Below are 17,481 nucleotides of genomic sequence, written 5' to 3'. Positions count from 1 at the left end.
TGCAGAAAGAGAGGAAAGCATTTTTTATGATCTGACTACAATTTGCCTCACAGAAGGCTTAAATGGGAGAGAACACCATGTTTCCTGAAAAAAAAGAGATGTTTTGTACCTGTGATGATTTTGTCTGGGATAGATATAATTTCCTGCATGGTAGCTGGTATGGGGCTATGTTTTGTATTTGTGCTGGAGACAAATCTAAACCCCTGATAACACAGGGATGTTTTCACTCTATTGCTGAGCAGTGCTTACACGGAGCCAAGACCTTTTCTGTTCCTCATCCCACCCCACCAGTGAATAAGCTAAGGGTGCACAAGGAGCCAGGAGGGGACACATGTGGCACTGCTGATCCCAACTGACTCAAGGGATATCCCACGCCATATGATGTCATGCTCAGCATATAAAGCTGGGGGAAGAGGAAGGAAAGTGGAGAAAGGGAGGATGTTCAGAGTAATGGCATTTTGTCTTCCCAAGTAACCATCACATGTGATGGAGCCTTGCTTTCCTGGAGGTGGATGAATTTCTTGGTTTGCTCTGCTTGTGTGCACAGCTTTTGCTTTACCTGTTAAACTGCCTTTATCTCAACCCACGTGTTTTCTCATTTTTACCCTTCAGATTCTCTCCTCAACCCCACCAGGGGATGAATGAGTGAGCAGCTGTGTGAGGCGTAGTTGCTGGCTGGGGTTAAACCACAACAGGATATATGTAGGCATCTGAATTTACGTAGCCAAGGAAATTTTCATGTAGCTGTAAGAGGTTCCCACTAGATAGCTCCTTAGTGCTGAAAAATGGTTTGGATCATTTACCAGGGATTTAGGAAAAATCTCAGAACTTCTCAGCTCCAGTTTGTGAGCTTTAGAAAGACTGGATTTGGCTTTTATCAGCTGCAGATATTTATGTGATAGACACTTCTGGTAATGGGGCATGGGCCTTATCCTGAGGGTGTCCGTAGATGACCATAACCAAGTTCATTGTGCTAAAGTCTCACTTGTGGCTTGTGACCTTAACAGGGAGGGGTTGAGTAGGATGCAGGACCACCATGGTCTTCAGTCTGTTGTTCCAGGCTGATGGATGTGACCGGACCTGTTCTGGCATGATGGGACTCCATGTCCTTCTTTGTGTAATAAACTGTGTGCTTCTGTGTGCTAAAATAACTGTTGCCAGGACCACTGAACTAGTTTCATCCATTCTCCTCTCTGCAGGGGGTCAGGAGCTTCAGATTGGAATATCCCAGTTTGCCAGCTACCAAGATTCAGATATCAAGGTCCAAATTGGGAGTTCATGGCCACAGGTCCAGGCACAGACAGACCATGGTGTTAGTGTGACGCTTCCAGCCCTGGCCGCAGGGTGGTACAATGTTTCTGTTACTATCAATGGCATTGCTGTTGCTTCACACAGGTATGTGAACATGTGTACTTTACATGAAGATACTCATTTCATTCTCCCTTCTATTTGATATTTTAGGGTTAATCTGAAAAGGAAGGTAAGAGTTTTCACAAGTTCTGTACTTAACAGTGAAATCTGCAGTGTGGTATAAAACTATGAATAATTATTAAGGCATTTATTGATCTGTGGAACCCAAGTCAGCAAACTGCTAATGCTAGTCAATTAACTCCCCTTGGATCAGTAGGAGGCAGGAGAGAAACATTTTAGAAAAAACAGTTGATTTGATGAAAAATGCATATTCAGGCAATCAAAGGTATTCACAGATTCAGGTCAAATGCAGATAAATTCTGCTGTAGGAAAACAGCAGAAGAAAAGAAACACTTCATGAGAAAAAACAAAAGCTAGTTTGAAAAATAAGAAAATGCTTTGTTTGGAGAATTTTTAAATGATGCTATTTCTATCTTTTAAGGCAACACTTCATGCCTAGATACATTAAAATGTGGGGGAAAACTGACCTGAAAGTGGGATGCAACAATACATTCACAAGCAACACAGTTTTGCTTCTCAGCCATGTAACTCTCATCCATGGCAGTTGCTAAGAATGATCCTGAAATAATGGTACTGGGGAGAAGGGAGCTGCTTTTATTGCTCACAAACCACCTTAAGCTGCTTCTAATGAACTTCAGAAGGAGAAAACTTGTGGTCAGTGGAATGACACACAGGGATTCCTCCCATCTTAATACTGGAGTCTGTTAACAGCAGCATTGCTTTGACTCCAGGGACAGAGAGTGGAAGGAGATAGGTGATCCTAGGAGATAACTCTGATAGCTGGCAGAATAGGTTGCAGGCTTGGGAAGGTCTGCTTCTCTAATGTGTCCTTTTGAAAGGAGGATGATGATGAGGAAAAATAGATGTAGGTGGGACAGAAGTGGAGCTACATCTTTGTCTGAGTGGGCTTCAGTTCTGATAGAAGGTTGTAAGGAGGGAAGGCAGCTTGGATCTCTTCCATGCACTTGCGTCTTCCATCTGTGGGCACAGCCACGATGGGATCTGTTTGGCAAAAACTCTCTCATTCTTTCTTTCTCTGATGAGCAATTCAGTTGCACCTCATGGACTAAATTGGACCCACAGGTTGCCAATTGATAAGACAGCGTTCGTAATACGTGTGTCTCAAATGATGCGGACAAATTTAGGTTGTGGTGTGGTTCTGTCACTGTGGCATTGAATAAAGGGGGTGTGCCAGGTGGGTGTTTGGCTTTCCAACCAAAGAAGGAGTTGTAAGAAAGGAAAGTACTGCAGCAGGAGAGAAAAATATATAAAAACCTCCTTAAACTCCCAAACCCCTTTTCTCTGTTGCTTGTGTTTTACAGGGTTGAGCCGTTAATCCAGTACCTGTCAGAGATCTTCAGCATAGAGCCGTGTTGTGGCTCCTTTCTGGGTAAACAGCGTCGATACATCTGCAGCCACTTATGGAGGTTAAAGGGATCAAGGGCACAGTTTTCCTGCAGGAATGAAAAGGGCATCCCATTTCACATCAGCTTAAATGAGGGTGTTTTAAATCTGGGACCCTTTATTACGCAGACATCAACTGGCAGACAGCAGCAGTCTGGAAATGTGGGATTGTAGTGAGCATCCCTCAATGTGGTTGGCTGGCTCAGGGCTCCCTGTGCTTTGAATTTGATTTCCTCAAGTGTTTACTCATGTATCCTTGCATGTTCCCATTGGGAAAACAAAGCATGCCCACACCTGACTCATCTGTGTTGTTTTTTTGTCATTACACCTCAATCTTTCAAAGCTTTCTATAGGAAAATTAGGTGGCAAACAGGGTACAATTGTGGTTTGAAGCAAACAATAATTTCAAGTGATCCTAAAGGAGATACTCCTTTTTGTCAAGTTGAAAAGAAAAAAAAATTAATTTTTCAATGTTATTCAAAAGAGAAGTATTCACTACTCCCATTCCAAGCTTTTAAACACTGGAAATAAATTGTGTTTCAGAGCCAAATATCACTGAATGAAAAAGAAAAGTTTGACTTTAAATCTAAAAAATCAGATTTGGGGTAGTTAATTTATTTTGTCATTTTGCTGGGGGTTGGGGAGAGTTGAATTCCCTCAAAATGTAGTGATTTTTACATGAGCCCTTAAAAATGCTTTTATAGGAGACAGAGAAATTCTTGTGATGTAACCTCAGGTCCTCCATGCATTGCTCTCTGAGGCTCACAACATACTTAAAGGTACAAAAACTCAGAGGCTTTGTGATATGCGATTGCTTCAATACTTTGTGAAGTGCCCAAACCTGGAAAGATGAGTGTGGGGATAGAGCTTGGAAAGCAAAGCCTATCAGTTTTGAAGATTAAGCTATGTTAAAAAAAAAATCCAAAAAAACCAAACCCAAACCCAAAACTATTGCACCCTTCTTGTCATGTTTAAGGTTAAATTGAAATTTAAATAAGAGCTAATTAACATTTTAGCTGTAGTTTTGTGAATGGTTTAAGCTGACATAGAATCTCATCAATGGAAATATCACCAGTCCTGCACCCCTCCCTTATCTCTAGTCTTTTGTTATCTCTAACACTTGTGTGGCTGTATAAATCAAGGGTTGGCGCTCACTCAAAAGGAACCCCATTATAAACCAACTGATTTTCAGGCAGATCATGGGAAAAGGAAGGGCATGGTCTTAATGGATAAAGAGATTGAAGCAAGTCAGGGCACTGGGAGTACCAGTACTGCAGACTAAAGGAAGACAAATGGACAGAGGTTTCAACTGGTCTCTGGGATTGGAAGTATGGGATTAGGCTGGGAATGCTGGAGGATTTATATTTTTATTATTATTGCTTCCTAAAATCCAGACCACTGCTTCTTTACTGCTGCCTTTATTCTCAGCACCCTGGGAAGCAACGCAGATACTGCTGTGTTGTAATGTTATGTAAATTCAGATATTGAGTTTCATGCTTATTCCAGATAATTAGCACCTACTCTCAGTGGCAAGGGTGGTAGCAGAGGCTCCCAAGGCTCCTTCTCCTGCCAGTATGGAGAGGGATTCCAATGCCATGTTGTAAAACAGCTGTACTGGATCAGACCAAATAGGGCCTCTCTCCCAAGAGTGACCCAAATACAGGATGACTTAGGAAGATTATATGAGTGGAGCAGTGTTTGATGATACTTCACAACAATCTTCCAGCTTCCAACACTAGACACAAGAATAGCCTCATTTGGAGGCCATACCTTTGTGCCTGCCTCTGTCTGAATTGCTTTTCCTTATGGATTACCCTATCAGTTTGCACTACCCTTTTGCTGTCATCTTCTGTGGCCTTAAGTAGATGCCCAGGTAATAAAAACACACAGATAACCACAGGGGAAAACAGATAGCCTGTGTTCCTCCAGCTCGTGCATGGGAAACCCTGGTCAGAGTCGCCTTTGACACTGGAGGGGGAACTGCTTTTCTCTTCCTTTTCTTGTTCTACCCATCTTAAATGGTGCAGACTGGGAGCATACAACTAAGGGAGGGTTTGAAGCTGGATGTGTTCATCGATGCATCAGCTTTTCTGGTCAGTGAACTCCTCAAGGGCAAGTGACCATCAGTGCATGACAAATCTGGTACTGTGCCTGAGCAGCCAGGCTGAACTGAAGATTGAAGGAAGGTCTGTGGGTCTGACTTTTTGTTTGAAAGTAGTCATACTGCATCCTGCTTCCATGTATGCAGCAGGACCAGACCATGTCTGCCACCCCCTCACCTGCCTGTGCAGACCATCCCATTCCCTGAAGAGTTCAATCTTTTTACTCTCATGTGATCTTCTCACAGCAGCTTCCTCCAGTTGTGTGGTGACTTTCTAATGTCGTTTACTGTATGAAGGTCCCTGGCTATCTGATACCATACCCTCCTGTCCACATAGGATTCTCCTGATACATGACTGCTGTTATCTCTAGCTGTCTTGCTCCAAAAAACCAGACTTAATTTCTTCTTCCATTCAGCCTGGCTAAGACTGTCTTTTGTGCTTATCATCTTTATCATGGTTTATGATTGTTCACATTAATTATTTCCTTTCCTATATTAAAATTCTTCCTTATTTTGTTTTACTTCTAGGTGGAACACTGCTCACAATCTCTGGGGTGGGCTTTAGCCAAAATCCTGCCCTAGTTTCTGTTTCAATGAACAAGCAAATTTGTAAGGTTACTCACTTGACAGAAGATACCATTTGGTGCCTGACTCCTCCAGCTGCTAATTTGTCTAACGAAGATTCACAAGAAATCTTTGTCAGAGTAAACGTAGCCATCAATAGTAGGTCAATTCAACATGCTCTCCTTGCAAAACGGACCACCACCTTCAGTTACCGAAGAGCTTTGACTCCTCTGGTTACTGTTGTTAAAATGGAAATCACAGAGAGCAGTCTGCTGTTGAGCATCCAGGGGATAAACATCACTGGATCTGTGGCTAAGCTTGGACATAGTGAATGTGAACTCGAGTTTCAACATGGTAATGAGACTGCAATGTTTTATCAGTGCTCTTTGCCATGGAACAGCCTGGAACCTGGGATTTTCCCTATCCAGGTTATGCAGAGGCAGATGGGATATGCTCATGTGACAGCAAGGCTGCAGGCCCTTAAAATAATTCCAAGGATAACCTCCATATTCCCATCACAAGGATCAATCTGTGGTGGGATGTTACTCTCTATATCTGGTATTGCTTTAAAATCCAGGAGGAATCTGGTACAGGTCAGCCTGAAGAGTAATTATTCCTGTGAGGTCCAGAAGTCTGACGATAATACCATTACTTGTATTGTCCTTCCAGGGGCCCATCCTTTCCACTATCAGTGGCTGTCTGGGGCATCCTGGGCTCTTAATGTCACAGCAATCATCAATGGCATCAGCAGTGTCTGCCTTGGAGACTGCACACTCCACCTTCATGAGCAGTGGACCCCTCTTGTAAATTCAGTAATCTGGGAAACCAACGGGACATTCACATATGTGATGATCAAAGGACAGAGGTTGGCATGGCCCAATGATAGGCCCATGGTACATGTGAATAACCAGACTGTCTGTGAGGTAACTTTCTGGAATGAGACCAGCATCAAGTGCCAGATGGACTGCATTTCCCCGGGGGAGCACAACATTTCCATATTCAACAGGAAGAGTGGGCAAGCTTGCTTCAGAAAGGCAACCCATGTTCTCACCCTCCTGCCTCAGGTACACCGGTTTTACCCTCAAAACTTCAGTACCAACGGTGGAGGCCTGCTCACCTTATCAGGCTTGGCACTGAAAGGAAAGAGAATGACTTCTGTTCTCATTGATCATCACCCTTGCCTCATTCTCAGTGTCACCTGTGCAGCTATCGAGTGTACGGTGCCTCCAGGTAATGGGAATAAGGCTTTGACTCTAAAAGTAGATGGCATCTCCTATTACCTTGGAAGAATAAGTTACAATGAGGATTTTACTCCAGCTTTCCTTTCACTTGTTGCAACTGGTCTCCTTTTAACGATGAGAGTATCACGGGTCACAGAGATGGACACCATCTATGTATTCATTGGAGATTTTGCTTGTAGCGGTGTTACCATCACTCGCTCTGCTTTGCAGTGCTCAGTTCCTCTGCTCCCTGTTGGTGATTATCATGTGCTGGGCCTGGATGTCCCCAGAGGTTGGGCTTCCTCCAACCTGACATTCACCTCTCAGCTGATGGTGACAGCTGTGCATCACAACTGGGGTAAGTCATGAAGACCTGTTGCAGCTTCTCTGTGGGATGCAGTGTGAAGGACTGTGGTGAGTGGGGGTTTTTGCATGAAAACAAAAATTATGAGTTAAAAAGTATACCTTTGTTGAAGCTGGCTGTCAGCTTGTGTCTTAATTCCCATTTTCTTTTTCCAAGGTGGTTTGAATGGAGGAGCAATTTACCTGCGTGGAACTGGGTTTTCCCCAGGGAAGACTTTGGTCACAGTCTGTGGCATCAACTGTGGATTGTTGGGCAATGCAACGATGACTGACCTGACCTGCCTTACCCCACGCTTACATGGTCAGCTAAGACACAAACCCTGCCATTTTGTTCAAAATATTACTTAAAGCACCTATTTTGACCTAAAGGGGGTGTGTGTGTGTGTGTGTGTGTGTGTCCCAGTGCATCTCATCTAATTGGAATAGAAAGCAACAACAGCCCTGGAGAAAGGAGAAGAACCAACATAACATTGACTTCTGGTTTTTGAGCTCAGTCCAAAGGCAACTGCTGTCAGGGGGAGGTTTTTTGTCAATATCCATGGGCTTTGGACTAGATCCACCATGCGCCTGTGGCCACACATGCTTTGTGGTTGTATATGAGATGTGAACAATGTCAGCAGTTCCTTGTGGCAGCTATTTCTTAGGAAAACAGTCTCACGTAAAATGTGAATGATTGCTGCAGGCTTGTGTACGCAAGAACCTCTTGGCCATCATACCCATCTTAGTGAGCTGAGCTCCGTTAAATACCTTTTCTTCTGTGGTTCCATAAATTTTGAGTTTTGGTCCCATAGTGGGACAGCTTCAGTGTGATAATGAGGTGGGATGAAAAGGGTGAGTTAACGGCAAGGGGAAGAAATTATGTACTATGGCCAAATGTATACCTTTGGGAAGCTGGAATGAGGATTTGAATTCTTTGAGAGGAAGATGGGATCATCCCACACTAGAGCATTCTCCTTAAATGGAGAAAGGCAGCAGGGAATGATGTAATGATCTCCAGCTCTCTCAAAGAGAGAGATAACCCTGCCTCAATTTTGGAGGAAACTCTCTGAAGCCGGAATTTCCTGGAACAAGTTGTATTTCCTCCCTCTCCTATTGGCAGCACAGAATTAGGCTCCTAAGATCTGCAAAAAGCAGCATTTAAGACTTTTAAATCTTAGCCTGAGACATATGCATGTCTCCAAACCCTAAGCACAGAAGTACCTACCTTGGTGCTGCAACATTCCAGCACTTGGTAGCATGAAACTTCAGTCCTTTCCTAGCTCTGATGCTAGGAGAACATCCTGATATCTGTAAAAATATTTGCTGTTCTGTGGCTGTCAAGATTTCCATCATCCAGGTGACCAAACATCCATGGCCTCTTATTCTTTGTCGACCTGGAAGAGAGGTGACAGTGATGGTAAATTGCCAGGGTTTTGCTCAAAGGTGTGTGGAATCTCCGTCCTCCAAATAGAAGTTGACTAGATAGTTACTGAGAAAGCAGGCCAAGGTGAAATTCTGAGCAGGGGTTGGGACAAGAGGCATTCAGGGGTCCTTTTCAGTCTCAGTTACACCAAAACTCCAAATTTGCTCTTGTCATATTTAAAGGTCCCTTTCCTCATCCAGAAGGAATAACAAAAAAAAAAATGGAGGGGGCTTTTAAATCCAATCACAAGCACTCAAAAGGAGACACCAAGAGGTTGTAAAGGCTCAATTTTCTTTGTTTTAAACAAGATCCAGGCACAGTCCACAAAGCTATATAATTGTTTTTTAAACAAGGCAACACACACGGTGCTGGAGTGCTGAAAGAAACCAGGAGCACAAAAAGGGGAAGCTTGGTTATCGTGGGAAGTATAGCAGAATAAAATGTAATCAATTTGATTGAAACTGTGAAACATTAATAACTGTGTTCAAAATTCACTGTGTAGTAGGCGGCAGAGGGAGCCTGGGGAAAACCACTTCAGAGGCAGGACCACAATGCTTATTATTGACACTAGATGTCAGCAAGTGAATGCTGATTGCTGCCCGCTTGCTGCCTGCGTTTCTGGAGAGCCGATGCAAAGGATCATGAACCACGGCGACACAGCCGCTATGGCTTTGAGGCCAGTTACAAGACAACCTGTGTCTCACATGCTGTGGTTTTTGCAGAGTACAGCCTTGAAAATCTCGTCAGTCGAGTTGTAAAAATAGTTTGGCTTTTTTTTGTCAATGAAGTTTTTACAAGAAAATGCTATTTTTCTTGCAGTAAAAAATTCCTTTGCAGGCTGCTTAAATCTGTGAGTGCCTACCAGGCTATTTGTATTCCCTGAGACAGTTGTATTCAGCCTGTGCACATCTACATGTGGCGCTGGTGAATCTGTATATAGACCAAGATGCTTTTCAGACAGTGTTCCTCCTAATATTTAAGGGATTACACCCCACACCTTTTGGGGCATGAGTGGACTGATTAAGTGCAGTTAGTCCAGTCTTACCTTGTGGTCTACATGCTGCTGCTTGCCTGGTGAAGTTTGCCACATGGGAGTCACACATTCAGTGCTCAGACCTTCCTTTCACAGCCTCATCCACAAGGGAGAGGTGGTGAAGAGTTTGGGGATGCAGGACCACGATCTGTGAAGGACACGGGAGAAGGGAAGGGTCTGTTATGCCCCAGGGCCACTTTGGTGCAGAGGCTGGTGTGCCCAGATCGGATGCTTGTCTGACGTTTCCCAGTGCTGCTCATGGACCAGGTGATGAGAAGTGAAGAGTTTAAGCTGTGTTTCTTCTGTCACAGTACGCTGGTGAAGCAGAAACACCTCCCCTCCAGCAGTGCATGATGTCAGGTGGCAGCTCGCTGCCCTGGGGTTTCATTTCAGTGCTAGGTCATGTGTCTGGCCTGCTTAAGATTAGAGATGTTCATGTGGGAATCCCCAGATGGTCCATCTAACTTACTCATGTGATTAAATCAGTAGGACAAGGCTCTGCAGGTGGGAAATGTGACTTCTTTCCCTTTTAAAAGGCAGTTTTCTAAGACACCATGAACTGTTGGTCTCAGTAGGATTCATCCATAAGCCTGGCCCACAGGGTCTTCCTCAGGAACAGGTATTGCAGCCAAGTTTTGGTTTGATCATAGACAAGAGCTGGGCACACTGAGTACTGAAACATGCTCAATCTAGAGCACAAGGAATAGGAGTGCAAGCCTAGACTCTTTAATGAAAACTTGTCTTCTGTAAGCTGTAAGAAAATCAAATCAGAACAGAGGTAAATTTGAGTTTCACTGTTAAAGCTGAAGAAAATTAACAAAATTCAATGAAATTATCAAAACTCCACTTCTGGCAAGGAAAAACAAAACTAAACAAAAAAAAAAATCCCAAACCCACTGACAAGTCTTTAAAGGTCTATTAAAGAGATAACTGGCTTGATCCTGAAATCAGGATTGCCTCCTGTTCCCTTGTTCTTGCTTTGTTACTCATGTCGCAGTGTTGTTCATGAATGCAAATACAGCTGTGGGGTCTGTTCAGCTCAGGTGAAATTTACAGAACACATGGTTAATGTCTGTTGGAATGAACTGTGCTCCTGTGAAAGATGGGGAGACTGGCAGGAAGCTTAAGGCAGGTGAGAAAATAATTGCATATTCCTATTAGGTAATATTAGGGTAGGTACCATATGTAAATTTTACGGTAAGTCAGTACCTGAGATTATCTGTTTGACATTGGGGCGAGGGTAAATAAAGCACCTTTAAAAGGGGGTGAACTTGATGTGAAGATCCATCAGGGAAAAAGCTGAGTCTGGTTTGCCTAGTTGCACTAAAGTACTTGGAGTAACATGTCTGGGTTTTGGGCTTTGATGTTACAGCTATTGGGATCTTTGTTAGCGAGACCTGTACTGGACCTACTATTAGCCAGATTATATTGGTGAAAGTGGATGTTCAGGGAAGAGGATTTAGATTAAAAGCTAGAAATGAAATAGGCTTGCTGAAGTTTAAAAGGAAGAGAGATGTAGCTTGGTGGAGCTTTTTGTACGGGGCAGGAAGAAAGGGAGGAATGAATTTTGGCTGTAGCAGTGCATATGCCAAGAAGATGCACTGAGCTAGGACCAAGAGGGGCTATAGTTAGGTAAATAGAGTGATTTGTATGAGTAACTGCAGAAGATATAAAGAGGATGTTGCAATTAATACCTCAATAGAAGCCAGGGACTGTGATGTTTGTTATGGAGATGAAACTGAAGGATTCAAATGGTTCCTTCTGTATTTTAAATCCAGAAATAAAATTAAGAAAGAGAGAAAAAAAAAAGAAAAAGCATATTGATTGCATGGCAGGAATGTTCTGACAGTGGAATCTATCAGGAGCTGGAATAGATGCTTGCAAAGTCATCTCTTAGGACTTCTGAAACTTGGCTTTGTAAAATGAATGTCTCCTAGGGAGCAATTCTTCTTAGGCAGAGGTTGGACTTGATGACCAGGTCTCCTTTTTCCTCTCTCCCTCCCCCATTTTTTTTTTTAATCTTTTTCTTCTCTGCTAAGCACATGTTGATTTTATGCTCTCCCATTTGTTTTGTGAGCGGTGGATGACTGGGAATGTGTGGTTTGGCACCAGGACTCCTTGGGCAGTTGTTCAATCAGTCTGCAGCTGCCCTTGGAACTCCTGTAGGTTTTAGACTCATCACATGTCCAGCAGTTGCTATTAAACAGCGACCCAGAAAAAAAGCCTTGTGCTGAGCAGCCCGGGATCCTGGTTTAAGCCAGAGTATCCCTCAAAGACACGGTTGGGGGCAGTCGGTCCCTAATCCACTGCCAACATGCAGAGAATTGGCTGCCGTTGTGTCTGATCTCAAAAGAGAAGCCGTAACGGGATGAATGCATTCATCTCACTGATGGGATTGTATTACACTTGATTAGCAGGTTTTATCTTTATAGGGAATATAAAACATAAAGAAGCTTTATTCTGGGGCTTGAACACTAACCAATTAAGCAGGAAGAAGAATTGTGTCCCAGAACAGATAGAATATCCTTTTAGAACATACTAAGCACGTCGCAATCTTTAGTTGATATTTTTTGTTACTATTGTGGCAGAAGATAATGTTACCAACAATACCAAGAGATACTTGCACTTAATGGTGAAAGGAGGTGGGATGAAAGGCCAAGACTTCCCCCTACTTGAGAAAAATATTAAATCCTCTGGGAACAGAGAATAGGAAGACCTTAGGGATCCCTAAAGAAGGGGTGAGAACTGGACGTCTCCTTGAAAACTGGTATCTCAGTCAGATGGACAGGAGCTGTAGAGTGTGGAGATGAGACTCCTCCCCTCTGAGAGGGCAAAACCAGTCCTAGGTTTGATTCTGAAAATCATCCAGGTGTATATAAGCATATAGGTGTAAAGATTAAGTGGGGTTTTCTTGGATTTTACTTCTATCTATCTCTTTACAACCCTTTATAACCATATTCTTTAGCTTAGATTTTTTAAATTAATACCTTTGTTTGGCTGGTTTGAGTTAGAAATTATTTCAGCAGTTGGCAGGATGCAAGGCCTCGTGTTCCTACAGGCATGATAACATCGAGATGAGGCCATTCGCCTACATTAGAAATGCCTGATTTCCATGTAACATTCTGGGAGTATCCAAAGAGACAGGCTATTCTTCTGCTGTTCTTTAAAAGCTGTGCTGGAAATAATTTCTGGTGACCTACATTAGCCAGGCAAGTTCTTTGACAGTAGCAAGGTATCAAGGAAAATATTTGTGTCTTGAGATTCTGGAGGTAATTTCTAACATACATCTTAAAAGGTCTCAGCTGTTTCTCTAGCTGGGAAAACCAAGCCATGTTCTTTTCAAGACCACGAAGAAAACCAAAGCCTCTTTGGATCAGCTTAGCAACCTACTGTTTTTTCTTAAACTATGGAATGTGAATTTAATCTTCCTTTGACCACCCACCTTCAGAGGGTGGTCAAACACTGAAACAGGCTTCCTAGAGAGGTGGTCAATGCCCTAAGCCTGTCAGTGTTAGAGACATTTGGACAATGCCCTTAAAAATATGGTTTAACTTTTGGTCAACCCTGAAGTGGTTGGACTAGATGAACGTGGTAGATCCCTTCCAGTTTAAAATATTCTAATTCCTTTTATATGTGTGTTAGTATTGCTCTAAGTGGTTATTCATCTAAGGCAGCTAGCTTCTCATTCTCCATTACCCCATCTGAGCTTATCGCAGCCTTTCAAGTCACTGGTAGAATAGAATTGTAAAGCAGAAGGAGCTGTTACAAAAGGGGAACAAATTCTTATGTCCACAGGGAAGTTGTGGGTTTGTGAAGAAGGAAAGGGCTGCTTGGATGTCCTTCATCTTTACTAGTTTTGAGAAGTTGTCAGCCTTTCACTGGCTGAAAAAAAACACCCAACCCCATACATGCCATCTCTTTTGGAGAATCTGTAATGAACTGGTTCTACTGCAGTTGTGAAAGCAGGTTCTCTGTAGTATTTAGTCCTCTTTAATGGTATGCATTTGCCAAAACACAGATATCTAATGCCACTTAAAATGCCCTTGGAATGGCAGCCTGGCCTCCCACAAGGCTTCTGTGGGAAATGTAGAATACCTGAAATGGCTAAGACATAATTTCTGGACAATAAAAGCAAAATATAGGCATGGTGCCATCATTCCTTTAGGCTTCTCTATTACTTGTGTCTTTCATGTCTGTCTTTGAGGCAGGGATTGTGTTTGCCTGTGTTTGAATGGACACTGAGCAGTAGGATTGTCACTGGATTTGGGGAAGGAAAGGGATTAAGCGTACTGCAAAATTTGTGAAGATGTGGTAACTTTATTCTAAATCCAGAGAAGAAAAATACAGAAAAATTGTGAACTTTCTCTCTGAAGTTCAGAGCAGATGAAATGCTGGGTTTTAATATTTAAAAAAAACACCTTAAACATTAAAGTTACAAACTTTTCATACCCTGTATGAAATAATAACTTTTAGCAAAAAGTGCTACATTTTTTAACATAGGAAATACAGCATTTTCATATTTTTACCATTTCAAAAACCATTCTCTTAGTTTCATTGCTTAGGAACTAAGACATTCATTGACAATGACACTTTTCCAGCAAACAAGATACCTTTTTTAAAACTAGAACCAAAAAAACTAAGAAAAAATCTTGATAAATTCCTGTAGATTTGATTTATGATACATGAGGGACACTGTTGGATACTACAGTGCAAACTGTAATACTGTCCACAGAGCTTTCCAGGAGTTCATTACAACTATTTTATTAGTTCAGGATTAATGAAAATTCTCTAAAAGTCTTTACGTGTTCAGGGTTTTGAGAGAAGCAGTTTTGATCTCTGGCATGGTTTAATGCTTAAAGGATTCCCCTCTTAAATTATTAAAACCAAACATTTCAACTGAGCTGAACGTCAGTGACAGTTCACATCTTTATTTATTTATTTATTTATTTAATTTTTGTCTGGGTTTAGAATAAGAAAACCTAACTTCTCATCACACCACTTGTTCCTTAAATACAGCGTAAAGCAAAGCAGCTGCTCCCATTGCACTTTCTACCATATTCATGGAGTCAAATTTGAACTAAATCTCTAGTCACACTCAGGTACAAAGGAAGGTGGGAGATCCCACTTCATACAACTTCTCCAGAAGCCCTCCAAGATGTGGCAATGCTTTCACAAAACCTGTTCCTTTATTTCAAAATTGTCATAGACGTTAAGTTCATAGACGTTCAGTTGTCACATCTCCCTTGTAAAACATGTGTGCTTTATGCCAGATCTATAAACCATAGTCTATGTTCCCCAGAAGAAATGTCCATGCTTATGCTTAATCACTAATGTCACCTCCTCCTGGACAGAACAGTTTGATCCCAAAGACTATCCAGATGCTCAGTGCATGAGGGAGGTTATATGCTTGTTCAGACAAAGCAAAAGGCTGAAGGAGTGGAGTGAAGACCAACTCATCCTCAAAAAGGCTGCGCCAGAATAGAGGTTGGAACATGCACATCAGCGATCTACAATGACAACTGTCAGTGCTAAAATACGCTTAATATCAGTGGTGTGTAAGCTACTTTGGGTTATTTTTTTTTCTCCTGTCTGCAGCTTCTTTGGCCATTCTCTGTGGCCTGACACACTCGTCTGTCGACTGCCGAGAAGACAGAGCCACCTTCATTGAATGTGATGTCCAAGTCACGGTGGGTTCCTATCACCAGAGAGGTTCTGTGTCTTACCTGTATGTCTGTGAGGATAACCCACCTCAGTGGCACCAGAAGGATGTCAACCCACCCCAGAGGCATTTTGCTGGACTCTTTTTCAGGTTAGTGCTTGTGTCCGTCCAGCAGCTGAGTGAGCCCACCCATGAGTAACATTCCCACAATGGCATTCCACCTTCTGCAGAATTGGCCTCTGCCAAATGATGGACTGAACGAGCAGATTTCTGATTCTTAGGTTGATGTCAATAGAGCAATTTAGCCTTGAGACCACTAGAGAGCTCCGCTGGGTTGTGTAATTAATTCTTTGTGTCTATCAAAGCATCTCTGGTCCCCCCCTCCTTCCATTCCATCTTTTTAAAGTGTTTGAGAGACATCAGAAAATCCATCTTGTAAACAGCCTGCTTTGTTCCTTCTTAGGTTTTAATATTTATCTTCTGATCCAAAGCAACATCTGGTGGATGCCAATGGGGAAAAAGATTAGGCATTATGAAAAGCAGAAGTTTTTGTTGGCTTGATGGGTTTTTTTTTCCTCCTTTCCTACATCCCCCCTTCCTCTCTCCAAGCACTTTCATGAGCAAAAAGTCACAGAGAAAATTCAGCAGGCTGTGAAATATTTACTCAGCAATGGTGATCAGGCACTTATTCAAGGCTCAGGCTTCACAAATTCAAGGCCAAGTTGCCCAGAAGTATAAATTGGTACTGTTGCTTTTAATAGAGTTGTGAGGATATACACCTGCAGAGCATTTACTTGTAAGAGCAAGAGGGAGGCCTGAATTAAGGAATAAATAGATGAGCAAAACTTCTAAAAGATACTAAACAAACAGAGAGTTAGATATCACTGTAATGCATTGCCCATGATTTGCTGTACATGGTAAACCCATTTCTGGCTGGTGCAGGATGCTGCATTTCAGGTATTTCAATCAAGTTGCAGAGATCTGGTCCTCATCCTTAGCTGGTCTTTATGTCACAGTTGGTGGTGTGAGTAACCAGGAGTTCTGGATACCCTGTGTTGAGGCAAGAAAACCAACTGACGTATACTGAACCAGGACAGAAACATGAGTTGCACTTTTTTTAAACTTATTGGGTTTTTAAAAGAAAAATAAAAATAGAAGTTTAAAAAAAATGTACTTATGCAGTTACAGCAGCTACGTTTCAGCCTGTCATATCCTCCCCACAAGCTTTTTTAATTTGACCTAGGTTCCATAATGGACGGACTTCTTAAGAATTATCAGATTCTTGTTAGTTTTGAGAAATTCTGTGTTAAGCAGAAAGAAATTATTTTCCTGTTGGGGGAGAGGAAGGCAGAATTCTGCCCATATCTGTTGTTTGCCAGCAAACTGTAGGCTAGACAGCATATATGAGCAGCTGGCCCACTGATTTGTCCAAAGTCACATTGTGTGTTGGTAATGTCCTAGGGGATGAGGAGGTCAGTTTTGTTGGGGAAGACAAGAGTAGGCAGACTTTGAGAGGGGCAAGAAAAATCCTGAAATTAAATTAATTAGTTCTATTGCTCCCAGAATAACTTGTTTCAAAACGAGAAACTCCAAAAGCCTTGCCTTGTGTAGCTGAACTTTGCTTTTGCTCACCTTAGTGTAATTGCAAAACAAGTAACCTACAAAACTGAGATCAACAGGGCAGCCCAGTATCTCACTCCTTGTTCTTTTGCTTCCTGATCTCTGGGTGTTAAAATTGTCCTCAGCTCTTTCTTAATTAAAAAATGCACCTGCAATGAGTCTATTCCTATGGTTATTTTTCTTCTTGCTCCTTTTTGAGGTTTGGGTTGCTACTGTGGAGGGAAAAGTCGTGCAGTCCATTTGCTGACTGCTTCCATATTGTCTTTCACTGTGCTTTTGCTCAATTTATTTGTGAATGTCCCAGAGACAAGTTTGTCATTCCTGCAGGGAATCCTACCATGGAGATATTTCTGAATCAAATCAATCAACTTATCTTACTTACTATTTTCCTATTCTTCTAATTTTTTCAACCCTCATGTTGTCATTAACTTTTCCCCCGTTTGTTCTCATATTTGTCTACTGGTTAGAAATTAAAACTTGGGCTGATGAGAAATTTTCCAGAGTACTGATGGCGGTTTTTTTTGGTGAATTTATTTCTAAACTGGTTCCTGTTGAAAGGGAGCTGGGGAAAATGTGACTGTTTGGTTTCAAGTGAGTTTTCTGATCTGAAAAATCTGGGGAGAAAAGGAGGAAGAAAGAGTTTAAAGTAATGTAAATTAAGCTATTTCAGAACTTTTGAAAACA

The 17,481-nt window shown here is 42.1% G+C and overlaps 1 protein-coding gene across 1 annotated transcript in view; it reads left to right on the top strand.

Moving 5' to 3' along the window:
* The window catches only part of PKHD1 (polycystic kidney and hepatic disease 1 (autosomal recessive)), a gene marked incomplete at its 3' end in the record, with an annotated part of 176,819 nt that overhangs the window by 37,412 nt on the left and 121,926 nt on the right, over positions 1 to 17,481 (top strand). Inside the window, exons 29-33 of the mRNA XM_010018724.1 lie at positions 1,200 to 1,395; positions 2,754 to 2,821; positions 5,465 to 7,078; positions 7,241 to 7,384; positions 15,114 to 15,327. Coding sequence (XP_010017026.1) covers positions 1,200 to 1,395; positions 2,754 to 2,821; positions 5,465 to 7,078; positions 7,241 to 7,384; positions 15,114 to 15,327 — 2,236 coding nt within the window. The remainder of the gene's footprint in view (positions 1 to 1,199; positions 1,396 to 2,753; positions 2,822 to 5,464; positions 7,079 to 7,240; positions 7,385 to 15,113; positions 15,328 to 17,481) is intronic.

The sequence above is a fragment of the Nestor notabilis genome, unplaced genomic scaffold (genome assembly GCF_000696875.1).
Source record: "Nestor notabilis isolate BGI_N333 unplaced genomic scaffold, ASM69687v1 scaffold17747, whole genome shotgun sequence".
NCBI lineage: Eukaryota > Metazoa > Chordata > Aves > Psittaciformes > Psittacidae > Nestor > Nestor notabilis.
Note: the sequence above shows the minus strand (reverse complement) of the source record. Positions and strands in the feature narration are given on the sequence as shown.